At 39.3% G+C, this 16227-nt stretch overlaps 1 protein-coding gene across 6 annotated transcripts in view; it reads right to left on the reverse strand.

Moving 5' to 3' along the window:
- Positions 1-16227, reverse strand: part of SPIRE1 (spire type actin nucleation factor 1) — a 207012-nt gene that overhangs the window by 163186 nt on the left and 27599 nt on the right. For all 6 annotated transcript variants that reach the window (XM_030836536.2, XM_060311222.1, XM_060311224.1 and 3 more), the window contains exon 2: positions 352-386. In XM_030836536.2, coding sequence (XP_030692396.1) covers positions 352-386 — 35 coding nt within the window. The remainder of the gene's footprint in view (positions 1-351; positions 387-16227) is intronic.

A 16227-nucleotide genomic window follows, 5' to 3' on the forward strand; every position in this document is an offset into this window, starting at 1 on the left:
AAGATTTATTATGACACACTACATTGGATTCTTTAAAAATTGAATGTAAACTACTTCTTATTAAGGGCTCTGAATCTTAGTTAACTCCATTTCATAAACAACAACATAGGAAATTTTTTAAACTATGACTAAGCTGATCTTTATAACACACCTTGACATTTTAAAACTATGGACGAGATAACTGATTTTTCTTCACATTTTACTCTTCCTAAATATAAAAGATATATACTTTCTCTCAGTACATCCTCATCAGAAAACCAAAAACCCATAGTGAGATATTTCAGAACTCAAGTTAGTCTAAATAGAACTTCAAAGCTGCATTACTGAGAAATATTTGAGGATTTCTCTTACCTCTGTTTCTGTACAATGTGAATATTCCAATTTACCTGTAATGAAAATACAAAAAGTTACTTTCAGAGGATTTTGGTTTTTTTATCATTGACAAAAAATATCTGAGCTATTCTGACTATGGCTTCATTATATCTATGAAAATTTATACAAAATAAAGGTGTTAGAATGACCAAATTTCTGGAAGGTCCTGCTTAAGGATTTAAGTTTAAAAATACCCATAAAAGAATAATAAAAGAAAAAGATGGGAAGAACATGCTTAACTGTAATAAGATATAAAGCATACACACATATTTAATACATATATAAATTAATGAAAGTAAAATAAAAATATATTTTCTTGCTTTCTTTTTAAAATAACTTAAAATACTTTAAAGGCCTTTAAAAAGTACCATTTAAAATACTTTTAAATACCTTAAAAAAATCTTTAAAAGACTCTTGGGCTCTTCCCTAAATATATTTCCAGTTTAAAGTTACACTGATTGTTTCAATTAACGCAGAAATGTTTCAAACTCCTATTTAATATACGATGGTTATTTTTCTTTAATACATGAATAGACACAACCATATAATTAATTTAGTAATTCTTCCAGTAGAGGATCATCTATAGAATAACCAGACTGAACAATATTTGGCTGCACCAACGTTAACACTTTCTCGTCATCACTGAGACATAATACCAAAGAACATGTACAGTTACATATTTCTGTCAATTCGGGTGATTAAAACATACTTTCAAAATAAAAAGACTGCTATTTTTATTTTATTTATTTATTTTTTTCCCCTGTACGCGGGCCTCTCACTGTTGTGGCCTCTCCCGCTGCAGAGCACAGGCTCTGGATGGGCAGGCTCAGCGGCCATGGTTCACGGGCCCAGCCGCTCCACGGCATGTGGGATCTTCCGGGACCAGGGCACGAACCCGTGTCCCCTGCATCAGCAGGCAGACTCTCAACCACTGCGCCACCAGGGAAGCCCAAGACTGCTATTTTTAAAGGAGAATCACTTATTAAGTAGCTTTAACAAAAAGAATACATAATTTCTCCAGTCTACATTTCTTAAATTTCATTGTCCTAAGTTCAAATACATATTTATCTCTACCTCTTTCCCTCCAACCAAAACTATCTTTCCTCCTAGCTAACTCCTTCTCCCCAACAACTAATGGGTTGCTCCATTTTTTTTAATGATTAATGAGAATTTATATACCTTAGAGTCTATGATGATACCACCAAAAAAAAACATAAATAATGTTTTTATATGCCTCCTAACTCTTAAGATGAAAAATAAAGTTGAAACCCACATTTCTGTTGACCTAATGATACTAATGTGAAATACTGGCTGAAATTGAGACCAGAAAATAAGGAACCTTGGGTTCTGTGAATTAAAAATGATATATAAGCAATAAATAATTTTAAATTATATGAAGACACAGATAAAATGGGTTTAATATATGTGTGTATATACTAGAGTTTGATAAATATATAACTGTTATATATTTAGTGTTATATAAAATTATATATTATAGTTACATTTTTCATGTTATATATTATCTTTTATTTATTTATATATGACTGCTCAGAACATTAGTGCTTTTGGTAGATTAATTATACTTCACTCCTATAGAAATGGTAATTAATTTAACATAGGAAAGTACTGTGGACAGGAATAGCTCACAGAAGGGCACAGAATACCTCTCAGCAAATATTTACTGAGTGTCTACTCTGTAAAGGAGGAAGAGGGAGGGAGAAATACAGTATTAAGACAAGTCATAACAGAGAGTAACCTCTTTGAGGGTACATGGATACACATCTTCGATATGATACATTCTCAGGGTAAAGAGAATTACAAAGAAAAACAATTTTATGTAGTAGGTTTGTTGTTGGTAATAGCGTTGGTGAAAAATTCTGAAACTATTTTGTATGTACTGTATCACTGAGCAAACTAGTAAATACAGTGATATTGTTGGGAATCAGCAACAGAGGGAAAAGAATATACACCTAACACGTGGGAAGCAGAGAAGAGCCCTGCAGTGGCGAACTGGACCAAGAGGTATTATACAACTTCAGAAAACCATCTATTTCCTAGCTCTGCCCTCCAAAAGAGGGAGAAGCAAGAGCACCCCAGTTTGCAAGAGCATTCCTAGCCCATTCCCACTCAAAGGAACCAGGACTCTGGGAAATTGGCAGAAATCAGGGCTGGGACAGGTAAATTATTAGATAAGCTTCATTACTTTGCACTAGAAAGTAATGAAGTGCTCAAAGAATGACAGAGGTACAAAGTCCTGTAAGATTTTTTCAGTGACCTCTACTATAAAACTGAAAATGCTTTCCTGTAAGAGTACCAAAATTTTTGTGAGAACACACACTGCTTTCCGTTATTCAATCTGAACTGGTAAGTCACACAAATATGAAAAGGTGGTTAGGGACTTCCCTGGTGGTGTAGTAGTTAAGAATCAGCCTGCCAATGCAGGGGACACAGGTTCGAACCCTGGTCTGGGAAGATCCCACATGCCGGGGAGCAACTAAGCCCGCGAGCCACAAATACTGAAGCCTGCGTGCCTAGAGCCTATGCTCCGCAACAAGAGAAGCCACCACAATGAGAACCCGCGCACCGCAACGAAGAGTAGCCCCCGCTCAACCCAACTATTGAAAGCCTGTGTGCAGCAGCAAAGACCCAACGCAGCCAAAAATAAATTAAATAAATAAATAAATAAGAAAAGGTGGTTAAGTATGAAGTGCCTGACCACCTGCACTACTCTGCCATCCAAATCCCTGCTCAGACTCTGACCCAGGAATCAGAAAATCCCAATTACATGACAGCAGAGCTTCAAGGAATCCTGGAAATGATCTTTCCCAATCCACTCATCCATAAATGGGTAATCTGAGGCTGAGGAGCCAAACATGCACAAAATGACAGAGCGAAGTGAAGCCTCCAAGGCTCCGACCCCCGCAAAAGTATCAGTGTGCTTTTGTTACCCTGCTCCTCCATTCCCACTTGCAGGGCCCAGCATCCCAGCTACCTACCACTGTTGACATTGTTTCTGGGGAAAGGCACCCCCGATTTAACAGTTGGAAACTTCCAGTACAGCACCTAGGATTTTCATGTGACACCTTTGAGCCTTTCTTCAAAGGCTGGCCACCTCTGGTAACAGAACCAGACCTAAGGAATCTCTCTAAAACCTACAATCTTATGACTTCACTTTCAACAGCCCATGACTTCACTTTCAACAATCCCAGTAACCTAAGCTGATGGTAGGCCTAAGCAAGGTTTGAGATTATTAAATGCAGTAAATTAGTTCTTTCAATTAAAGTAACAACTTTACTGATTTATTGATTCTATTAATTTTTATTAGGTTAAATTTAATTAGAAGGCTAGATTAACTATGTGATGATACAAAATAAAATCAAATATCTGAAATAGTACTTAAACATTAAGTTTCAAAATATTTTAACATTATCAAAGTACTTACACACTAGGAAGAGGGATGATTTGCATAGCAAGCCAAAAATTCAGTTCAGTATTTCTCAAAAGGAAAGAGCATTTTAACAATGCTGCAAGAATCAAGGCTGGGGTTTAGACCCTTCTTTTTAACTAATTCTGAAATATTGGATGCTCTTAAGATTTACTAGACAAGTTCCCTCATGTCCCAGTAAACAGAAAAACTAATGTCTTCCTATAAATTAACATAGAATGGCTTTAAAAAACCACACTAGTCCTAGTATGAAATGTCTGTCATAGAGAACTCATCACCTAAGAAACACTGTCATCTTTAGCAGACATTTTAAATCTCAAATATTGATAATCAGATAATCCCACTCAGCAGGCCTGCTCAATAAGGTACCAGAGGGAACACATCCCACCCAGTAGGCCACTCAGAGTCCTGCTGTTCACACAGCACTTTCTGAAACGGCCTCACCTCAATGGAATCACAAATTCTGATGAACCACACAACTATCTCGTGGAAATTAAGGCACAGTTTCAAAAAAATTCACAGATGTTCACAGAGGTGAATAACAGTTTTAAATTAAGGTAGTACTCCAGTCTTCGGGGTAGAAACCTCAGCATATGGCTGAATTATCACACAGTCACATTATCAATATGATTCAAATTAGCTGAATACACAAAAGGCAAACTATGCCTGCCAAAAAGACACAGAATCCCGGTAACTTTTAGGATGAATAAATGGCTCTGAGAATTACTCTACAATTTTTTTCCTCTGTGACCAAACTCTGGGCAGTGTCTAGGTCTATCTGTTCTTTTTCATGGTGAAGCAAAGCAGTATCAATAGGTACACCCGCCTTCTCGCCAGCTCACTCCTATCCCCCTTGTTCCTTCAATAAATATTTACTGAATTCCTACTAAATACTACTGGTAACACTGATGATAAAGCAGCAAACAAGTCAGGCATGGTGCTTGCCCCATAGGGCTTACATGTTAGTGAACAGAGACCAAAGAAGGCAATCAAATAAAATAATTACAACTGGTTATCAATGCCATTAAGGACAGAAAAGGGAGAGAAAGAAAACAGCAGGAAAGACTCCTTGAGAAGATGACATTTAAATAGAGATCTTGAAGTGGGGTAGCAACTCACTGCAGGGTTGGGGAAGCCGCTGCTCTGTCTGGAACGAGGTAGCAGCTGTGGGAGGGCCCTGGAAGCTTCTGCAAGGACAGGCGGGGGCAGATCACATGGGCCTTGAAAGACAGTACAGGGAGTTTCAATCTGAGGTGAAGTACAATGGGAAGCTCATGGAAGATGCTAGAAAGAGCGTGAGCTGGTGCGAGATAGGTTTCCAGGTCAGTCATGCCATATGAAGAAAGCAGCAGAGAGGACCCAAGTGAAAGCCTGCGGTCAGTGAGGAGGCCACTGTCACTGTCTTGGGGAGCAACGGGGCTGCCAGCCTGGTGGTGGCAGCATCCAGGAAGAAAAGCAGCGGATGCAAGGTATGAATCAGGAGCAGAACGCACAGAACCTGCTGATGGGCTAATCACGGGTGGAGTAGGGGAAGAAGGAAAGAAGGATGCCCTGACCATGCTCCATTTTTCCAAGGAAAGTATTCTCAACGACTTGATCAAAACTGATCAACAACAGCACTAGTTTAAGAACTCAAATATTTTATAAGAGAGAAGTAGTAGGCTTTTTGGACAGTTTTTATATTAATACTAGAAAAAAAAAGAGAATAGTTTTGAACAGTTAACAGGCTAAAATTTAGCAATAAAATAATTCCTGCAGCCTAACCAAGCCTGGATTTCTGAAACACCATGGCCACTGAGGGCTTAGAATCCATGATCAGCATATACTTTAGTTTGCTGGGGGGGGGGGGGGGGTTTGTTTGTTTGTTTGTTTTTAGGCCGCGCCATGCAGCATGTGGGATATTAGTTTCCCGACCAGGGATCGAACCATGCTCCCTACACTGGGAGCACAGAGCCTTAACCACTGGACCGCCAGGGAAGTCCCTAGTTTGCTGTTTCTGTATCAAAAGTAAGGACAGGGAAACTCTGTAATCAGCTTATACCCAGCTCCCCCATAAAATCATTTTTTCCAAGTTACATTTTTAATGAGGAAAAAAAAGCTATACATTTGACACAAGAAACAGCTACATAGAGGATACTTTTATTTTGACTGTTAAATTATAAAATCATTATCCTCTATGTCAAACAAATTCACTAGTTACATAAATGCTCAAAGATTAACAGGAACTTAGAATGTAGAAATGGGAGAAAACTAGTATACTCTCTGACCAGCTAAAGAGTTTCATTAAGTTTCTCTTCTTGTCCTGGCTGTCAGTAAGAATGAAATAAAATTTAACCTTCCACCACCATAATGTCCCTGTGCTAATATATTTCTTCACAACTGCTGATGTTGAAGCAGTTGAGTATCTAAGTAAGCTTTCTCTTGGTTGCCTTGGTAAGGCCATCTGGTACAATAAGTATCAAGAAAAAGCCTTTAGATTTTGACAGGCCTAGGTTCAAATCGTCCTTCCATTACTTAATAATTGTGTGATGCGACTTTAAAATAAGATACTTCCCAGAGTTTTAAGCTTTCTCATCTACAAAAAAAGTGGGATAATTCCAACCTCATGAGGCCAATACGAAAATTAAATGAAATAAAAAATGTTTTGAAGCGCTCTGCATAATGCCTACAGTAGGGGCTCAGCAACTGGTGGGCTTATCATCACAACCCTGTGGAAAGAAGGGTGATGTGGACACATGAAAATAAAGTCCTAAGTAAAACCGGCAGCATGAATTAACAGAAAGATCTTAGTATTCTTCAAAACTCTTGTGATAAAATGTTCTATAGAGAAACTGAATATAAATTTTTATGTTTACCGGATTACAACCATGTAAAAGAGGTATAGACTTTGAAATACAAAAAGTAGCTAAGTCATATGATGGATTGTTGTAAAATTCAGCTCATTTTTATACCTGCTCACTAAGATCTTTAAAAGCCACTACCTTTTACTCTACACCTCTCTCCAGAGCTTCCTAACACACACACTCTCCTCTCCTCATGTGATGGTATCTGGGTGGGGGCGGCGGGGGGCGGGGGGGGACAACATCAGCAGAGGCTCAGGCCAGGGTAGTGGGAAGGGGGGTTTCATCAGTTATTACTCAAAAGTGAAATAAGAAAGTCTGGAATGGCCATATCTATCATCAACCCATAAAGAGACTACATAAGCCAAATAATGACACCCCCGCCCCCAAAGATGTCCACATCCTCATCCTCAGACTCTGTGAATACATTACTTTAACGGCAAAGTGATTTGCAGCTGTGGTTAGGGGTCTTGAGGTGGGGAAGAGTACCCTGGATTATCCAGGTGGGACCAATGCGATCACAAGGGGCCTTACAAGAGATCCAGAGAAGGAGCAGTGGTGATGGAAGCAGAGGCTGGAGTGACATGATTGCAGGAAGGGGGACACAAAGCCAAGGAATGTGGAAAGCCTCTCTAGAGGCTGGAAAAGGCAAGGAACAGATTTTCCCCTGGAGACTCCTGAAGGAATACAGCCCTGCCAACAGCTCAATTTTAGCCCATAGGACCCATTTTCAGACTTCTGACTGACAAAACTGTAGGATAATAATTTTGTATTGTTTTAAGCCACAAAATTATTGGTGATTTGTTACAGAAAACAAATATACAGACCATTAAAAAGTCAAAGCAATATGACGCCCTCTCACCATCCCAAACATGACCTTCAGGCCACCCTGTATACTGGCTAATCCCATAGAGAATGACCCACAGGGCACAGGACAACAGAGCACAGTGGTTAAGAGCAAGGACTCCGGGCCAGACTTTGGGGGTTTGAATCCCAGGTGGGCTGTTGGCTGTACTTAAGGCCTCTACACTTCACATCCCATTTGTAAGGTGGAGGTTAATAACAGTACCTATCACAGGGTTGTTGTGAGGAGCAAAAGTAATAATCAAAGTAAACTGCTTAGCCTGTCACCTGTCACACGATAAGTACTTGATAAAACATTAGCTCTATTACCACTTAAGTCTTTGAAGCATTCTCTCCAGGGAGAAAATAAGTCAAAAAGACTTTCCTCTCCCAAACCCAAAAAGCTGTGGTCCACAGACCGCTTGACCCCTCAGATATGGAGGTATAATTGACAGACCCACACCCATGCCCTGGCCTGTAAGGAGGAAGCCCGCCATGCCGTCTGTCCACCTTGAGTCCCCTGCACCTGTACGTGCTGCGTCAGCCACAGGAGAAGACATGGGGCTCACGGCCCTCACCCCACTCTCCTCTGTCCTCCCCTCACCATCTTCTCTCCTCCCTGTCCCGTCCAGGGCATGTAGTGCTCATCGTCCACTGCCTGTGCACAGGCAGAGAGTCTTATCTTACCTCTCAAGTTCTCCTTCCAAAACTGACAGTACTAAGAATGATTCCGGTTATTATAATTTTTCATCTCCCTACCCTGAATAACTCTGGTTGAAAGCTTCATTCAGATGGACTGACAATTATTTTCACAAGGCCCCAATCTTAAAGGAAATGCTATGATCAATGGAACTATTCTGAACACCTCTGCCAGAAACATATTAAAGACAAAAGGCATCCATCCAAAATTTCCTAGACATTTCTAGATATCCATGTCATTCAAACCACCCCCACAATGCTCTTTTAAATTCTAAGAAAATAAATTATTGTTAATGAAATATTAATACTTCAAATTAATCCACACTTGCTTTATATGGATCAAACATATTCTACCTGCTGGTGTGAAGCCCAGACCTGAGAAGCACTGCTGTAAAACCTTCATTTTTACAGCTGGGGAAGCTCAAGCTCTGAAGAATAAAATGACTCAGGGAAGGTCAAAGAACTGGGACCAGTCACCCAGCCCAGTAAGGGAGAGACTACGAAGCAACGAGTGCCCAGAAGTGAAGCACGGGTTGGCACTAGGGGGCAAAGTTCAAGAATAAGTGAGAGAGTGGCATGGACATATATACACTACCAAACATAAAATAGATAGCTAGTGGGAAGCAGCCACATAGCACAGGGAGATCAGCTCCGCACTTTGTAACCACCTAGAGGGGTGGGATAGGGAGGGTGGGAGGGAGGGAGACGCAAGAGGGAGGAGATATGGGGACATATGTATATGTATAACTGATTCACTTTGTTATAAAGCAGAAACTGACACACCATTGTAAAGCAATTATACTCTAATAAATATGTTAAAAAATAAATAAAATAAAATAAAGAATACTAACAACAAATTTTGCTAAGTACCAGGACTTCCCTGGTGGTCCAGCAGTTAAGACTCCATGCTCCCAATGCAGGGGGCCTGGGTTTGATCCCTGGTCAGGGAACTAGATCACACATACTGCAACTAAGACCTGGCGCAGCCAAATAAATAAATAATTTTTTGTTAAATTTGCTAAGTATCACTTTGGTTTACTCATCCCCTGCTCACAACTAATAAATGTGGGCAGAGAAAAAAAATATAATGTGTTTATGTGAGCTTTATAAGTCCCTTTAATAAGACAAAGGAAACCCCTGAATAATCAGTGTGAACAATACACTTGATCACATTTTGTAGGATTTGGAGCATAATCTTACCATTTTAAGGAAGTATAGAACTTAAAGCCATTATATGTTTCCTTGTATAATCAGCATTGCTCTTACAGATGACTGATTTTTTTTTTTTTCCTGGCCACGCTGTATGGCTTGTGGGATCTTAGTTCCCGGACCAGGGATTGAACCCGGGCCCTAGGCAGTGAGAGCGAGGAGTCCTAACCACTGGACCGCCAGGGAATTCCCTTCAGATAACTGATTTTGATCCTGACCCTGGTGAGGAACATAACCTTTCATCTGAGTACCACTTATGGACGAAGCATTCATTCATCTCTTCACTCATGGACAACATGTCTATGTGACAGGTTCTCCCCAGAATTTGACTCTCCTTCCTTGAGATCATCTGACCCCATTGGCAGACTCTGCCCCAAGCCAGGCTCTAGAACCTTCAGCGTCAAGTCACCTTTGCCATAAACCTCAAGTTTAACCCAATTCTGAAATGTGGGGGCTTCTGCTTTAACTCTGAGACTCAGACAGTACTTTGCATCCTAGATCCTGTAACTAAATCCTTTATCTCAAAAAAAAAAAAGGGAAGCAAGCCGTGGCTTGGCTTATTATTGCCAGTTGCCTTCCTAGGGACTACCTAGCCCTTGGACCTAATATCCCCAGCAGAGACCACTTGCTGGCCCTTATGTGCAGCCCCTGCCTCCCTTCTGATTCTGCTTGCTCATCCGACGAAGCCAGCTGACTGCCTTACAGAGCTAACACCCCTGATTTCTGCCCCTCCTCCACCACCAAACCCTCCCAACCTATTCCATGGCACTAGAGTAATCAAATATAACTGAGCTTGTTCTGAAATGAAAGTCCTAGTAATACATTCTGTTAATTATTAGGTTATTTTTTTCTATTTAGCAACCTTAATTAACTAAACTTTATATCATCTCATAGAATAAACATCATTAAATATCAAGTATTTTCTACTGAAAAATAATTACTTCAGTTTCAGCATAATTTTTTTCAACAAAACTCAAATACTATCTTTGTTTCATGTAATTTAGCAACACTCAAAGCTTGTATAGCAAAGAGGTTTCCCCTCCTGTGCAGATTCTAGTCGAACAGTAGTGGCTGTCTAGGATGCCACTTTCAGAAGAGTTCTGAGGGCAGCTATGGGGTGGGAGGAGCCCGTGACCATTTAGTAATGTTTCCATGGCACAGAGGGATGGGCAGTGCAGAGGCCACATTTCTAACACTCCTGTGTTGGATGCGATGATGGAAGTTATGGTCCTTTTCATGTACAGTGTGGATTTGGGTTAAAAAAATTTCCCTAGTGATATTAATCCAAACATTAGTTGCCTGAATTTCATGAGACCTCAAAAATACACTGAGATCACAGCACTTTATCACTTTTCTTCAAGAACAAGTAGAACTTGGAGGGGAATTCCCCAAGCCAAATCATAAAAAGAAGATGACTAGGGAGTGTCAATCCCAAATGTTCTCATATTTCCTATCAATTGAAAAAAATCTGGCTGTCATGCATTTCATACCCTGTGTATTCTCCTAAGAATCTCCTCTCCACTGTGGCCTCTGATCATGTACGAGACCATCCTAGCCAAGAGGAACCCTGCCAGAGAGGTATCTCAGGTACTTCTTCTATCCCCAGACTGAAGCTCCTTTAGATACAGCACCATAACTGCCATCTATATCCATTTGCCCGAATATGTTACTTATCCTCTATCAAGATTGGGTATACCTGATTTAAACTATAAAAACTACCTAGGCACACATTTTTAGCTATTTAACCTTTAGTATATATATATATATATAGTGTGTGTGTGTGTGTGTGTGTGTGTGTGTGTGTGTATATATATATATGTATTATACCTATGAGTAAAATATAGGGTTGGCCAAAAAGTTCGTTCAGGTTTTTAACCAACCCAATACTAAGTTCTTTAAATGCAAATGGAATCAAAATGACTATTAACTGCCAAAGGAGGTCAGAGTTAGGGATCAACTATCATTAGAAATTTTTTTTACAAATTTTAATCATTTAATCATTCCCCACCAATAAAATTTAACTTTATACACATCAGAAAAAAGAGTAACCAAATGTTTCATCTAAGCTATGTCTTATCTTACAGTTCTCAAATGAAATTGGTTTCAACAGTTTAGGGGAAAAAGTTATATTTACATTCATTTTATTATTAATGTAAGTAAGCCCCCCAAAACTCCCAAGGATTTAAAGAGGCTAAATTAAATTATGAGTAAGTGAATATCAAACAAGTTAGAAAGTGATAAAGTGAAAGAAAGCTAAATTCAAGAATACTATACGATTTTTTAAATTTAAAACTAGTATAAGTGGTGGTCAAACACTAACTTTCCCTCACATTTTTTTTAACATCTTTATTGCAGTATAATTGCTTTACAATGGTGTGTTAGTTTCTGCTTTATAACAAAGTGAATCAGCTATACATATATCCCCATACCTCCTCCCTCTTGTGTCTTCCTCCCACCCTCTCTATCCCACCCCTCTAGGTGGTCACAAAGCACTGAGCTGATCTCCCTGTGCTATGCGGTTGCTTCCCACTAGCTATCTATTTTACGTTTGGTAGTATATATAAGTCCATGCCACTGTCTCACTTCGTCCCAGCTTACCCTTCCCCCTCTCTGTGTCCTCAAGTCCATTCTCTACGTCTGTGCCTTTATTCCTGTCCTGCCCCTAGGTTCTTCATAACCTTTTTTATTTTTTTTAAGATTCCATATATACGTGTTAGCATACGGTATTTGTTTTTCTCTTTCTGCCTTTCTTCACTCTGTATGAGAGACTCTAGGTCCATCCACCTCATTACAAATAATTCAATTACGTTTCTTTTTATGGCTGAGTAATATTCCATTGTATATATGTGCCACATCTTCTTTATCCATTCATCTGTCAGTGGACACTTAGGTTGCTTCCATGTCCTGGCTATTGTAAACAGAGCTGCAATGAACATTATGGTACATGACTCTTTTTGAATTATGGTTTTCTCAGGGCATATGCCCAGTAATGGAATTGCTGGGTCATATGGTAGTTCTATTTTCAGTTTTTTAAGGAACCTCTATACTCTTCTCCATAGTGGCTGTATCAATTTACATTCCCACCAACAGCGCAAGAAGGTTCCCTTTTTTCCACACCCTCTCCAGCATTTATTGTTTGTAGATTTTTTGATGATGGCCATTCTGACTGGTGTGAGGTGATACCTCATTGTAGTTTGATTTGCATTTCTCTAATGATTAGTGATGTAGAGCATCCTTTTATGTGTTTGTTGGCAATCTGTATATCTTCTTTGGAGAAATGTCTACTTAGGTCTTCTGCCCATTTTTGGATTGAGTTGTTTGTTTTTTTGATATTCAGCTGCATGAGCTGCTGGAAAATTCTGGAGATTAATCCTTTGTCAGTTGCTTCATTTGCAAATATTTTCTCCCATTCTGAGGGTTGTCTTTTCGTCTTGTTTATGGTTTCCTTTGCTGTGCAAAAGCTTTGAAATTTCATTAGGTCCCATTTGTTTATTTTTGTTTTTATTTCCATTTCTCTAGGAGGTGGGTCAAAAACGATCTTGCTGTGACTTATGTCATAGAGTGTTTTGCCTATGTTTTCCTCTAAGAGTTTGATAGTGTCTGGCCTTACATTTAGGTCTTTAATCCATTTTGAGTTTATTTTTGTGTATGGTGTTAGGGAGTGTTCTAATTTCATTCTTTTACATGTAGCAGTCCAGTTTTCCCAGCACCACTTATTGAAGAGGCTGTCTTTTCTCCATTGTATATTCTTGTCTCCTTTATCAAAAATAAGGTGACCATATATGCATGGGTTTATCTCTGGGCTTTCTATCCTGTTCCACTGATCTATATTTGTTTTTCTGCCAGTACCATACTGTCTTGATTACTGTAGCTTTGTAGTATAGTCTGAAGTCAGGGAGTCTGATTACTCCAGCTCTGTTTTTCTTTCTCAAGATTGTTTTGGCTATTCAGGGTCTTTTGTGTTTCCATACAAATTATGAAATTTTTTGTTCTAGTTCTGTGAAAAATCCCATTGGTAGTTTGATAGGGATTGCACTGAATCTGTAGATTGCTTTGGGTAGTAGAGTCATTTTCACAATGTTGATTCTTCCAATCCAAGAACATGGTATATCTCTCCATCTGTTTGTATCATCTTTAATTTCTTTCATCAGTGTCTTATAGTTTTCTGCATACAGGTCTTTCGTCTCTTTAAGTAGGTTTATTCCTAGGTATTTTATTCTTTTTGTTGCAATGGTAAATGGAAGTGCTTTCTTAATTTCACTTTCAGATTTTTCATCATTAGTGTATAGGAATGTAAGAGATTTCTGTGCATTAATTTTGTATCCTGATACTTTACCGGATTCATTGATTAGCTCTAGTAGTTTTCTGGTAGCATCTTTAGGATTCTCTATGTATAGTATCATGTCATCTGCAAACAGTTACAGCTTTACTTCTTCTTTTCCAATTTGGATTCCTTTTCTTTCTTTTTTTTCTCTGATTGCTGTGGCTAATACTTCCAAAACTATGTTGAATAATAGTGGTGGGAGTGGGCAACCTTGTCTTTTTCCTGATCTTAGTGGAAATGGTTTCAGTTTTTCACCATTGAGAACAATGTTGGCTGTGGGTCTGTCATATATGGCCTTTATTATGTTGAGGTAAGTTCCCCCTATGCCTACTTTCTGGAGGGTTTTTATCATAAATGCATGTTGAATTTTGTCAAAAGCTTTTTCTGCATCTATTGAGATGATATGGTTTTTATCCTTCAGTGTGTGCGTATACTGAAGAATCCTTGCATTCCTGGGATAAACCCCACTCGATCATGGCGTATGATCCTTTTAATGTGCTGTTGGATTCTGTTTGCTAGTATTTTGTTGAGGATTTTTGCATCTATATTCATCAGTGATATTGGCCTGTAATTTTCTGTTTTTGTAGTATCTTTGTCTGGTTTTGGTATCAGGGTGATGGTAGTCTCGTAGAATGAGTTTGGGAGTGTTCCTCCCTCTGCTATATTTTGGAAGAGTTTGAGAAGGATGGTGTTAGCTCTTCTCTAAATGTTTGATAGAATTCGCCTGTGAAGCCATCTGGTCCTGGGCTTTTGTTTGTTGGAAGATTTTAATCACAGTCTCAATTTCAGTGCTTCTGATTGGTCTGTGTATATTTTTTTCTTCCTGGTTCAGTCTCAGAAGGTTGTGCTTTTCTAAGAATTTGTCCATTTCTTCCAGGTTGTCCATTTCATTGACATATAGGTGCTTGTAGTAATCTCTCATGATCCTTTGTATTTCTGCAATGTCAGTTGTTACTTTTACCTTTCTAATTCTACTGATTTGAGTCTTCTCCCTTTTTTTCTTGATGAGTCTGGCTAATGGTTTATCAATTTTGTTTATCTTCTCAAAGGGGGGTTCAGTATTGATGTGATTCGTGATATGCCGTAGCCCCCGAATTTTAGTAATGTGGCTGCAAGGACTATAGAGCCTGCGATGGGAGCTTCTACATGTGCTTTGGGTAATCAAATGTGGAGGCCATAGAGGAGTATTTTTACTACAAAGGTTATCATGCAGGTCAGTCATATAAAGACGTTGGATCAGAGTTGCATAGTGGTAAGGCTCAGTATTGAAATACGAGGAAATTCAGAGAGCCCGTGGTGTTTTGTATGTATACTAATGCCACTAGCAGTGGGAGTGATCCAACTAGTGTGTAGAATAAAAAAGTCCTGCAGTAAGGCGTTCTGTTTGGTTACCTCAGCAGGCGATGATAATAAGGGTAGGAACTAGTGTAGCTTCAAATATAATGTAAAATAGCATTAGTTCTGGGGTGGTAAATGTTATGATTAAAAATGTTTGTAATATGATTAGTATTGTCAAGTATAATTTTTTTCGGATTAGTGGTTCTTTGAGTAGGTGAGATTGACTGGCTATTAGTATTACGGGAAGGAGCCATATTGTTAGGACCAGTAATGGTGCGGATAGGGAGTCAGAGAAGAATACTAACGAGAAGTTAAAGCTACTGTCACTGAATTGGTTAAGAAGAAGTAGGCTTGGGCTTCCCAGGTGGCCCACCGGTTGAAAATCTGCCTGCCAATGCAGGGGACACAGGTTCGAGCCCTGGTCCGGGAAGATCCCACATGCCACAGAGCAACTAAGCCCGTGCACCACAACTACTGAGCCTGCGCTCTAGAGCCTGTGAGCCACAACTACTGGAACCCATGTGCCACAAGTACTGAAGCCCATGCGCCTATAGCCCATGCTCTGCAACAAGAGAAGCCACCACAATGAGAAGCCCGTGCACCACAACAAAGAGTAGCCCCTGCTCGCCACAACTAGAGAAAGCCCACGCGCAGCAACGAAGACCCAACACAGCCATAAATAAATAAATAAATAAATAAATAAAGTTTTAAAAAAAGAAGTGGGCTTGTGAAACTAATTAGTAGGCTACGGGTTGTGGAGTTAATTCAGATGATGTTGCTTTTTGATAATCAAATTAGGGGTATTAGTATGACTGTAGGAATAATAAATTTCAGCATTGGAGGAGGTTGAGGTTTTGTACATAATCAGTGCCATAGGTATTTGATACTACTACTAGCAAGGCTAACCCGAGTGCTGCTTCGCAGGCTGTGAACACCAGCAAGATGACTGGTATTATGCTGGCTAAAGTGTGAATTTAGGATTGCTAGGGTCGCCAGGATGAATAGTGATAATATTATGCCTTCTAGACATAGCAGTGAGGATATTAGGTGAGACTAATATATTAGTAATCCTATGAGGCATATAGTAAACACTATAATAATATTTATATGTACTAAAGACACTTGGTAATTATGGGTCTAATCATAATCTAATGAGT

The sequence above is a fragment of the Globicephala melas genome, chromosome 13, assembly GCF_963455315.2.
Source record: "Globicephala melas chromosome 13, mGloMel1.2, whole genome shotgun sequence".
Lineage (NCBI taxonomy): Eukaryota > Metazoa > Chordata > Mammalia > Artiodactyla > Delphinidae > Globicephala > Globicephala melas.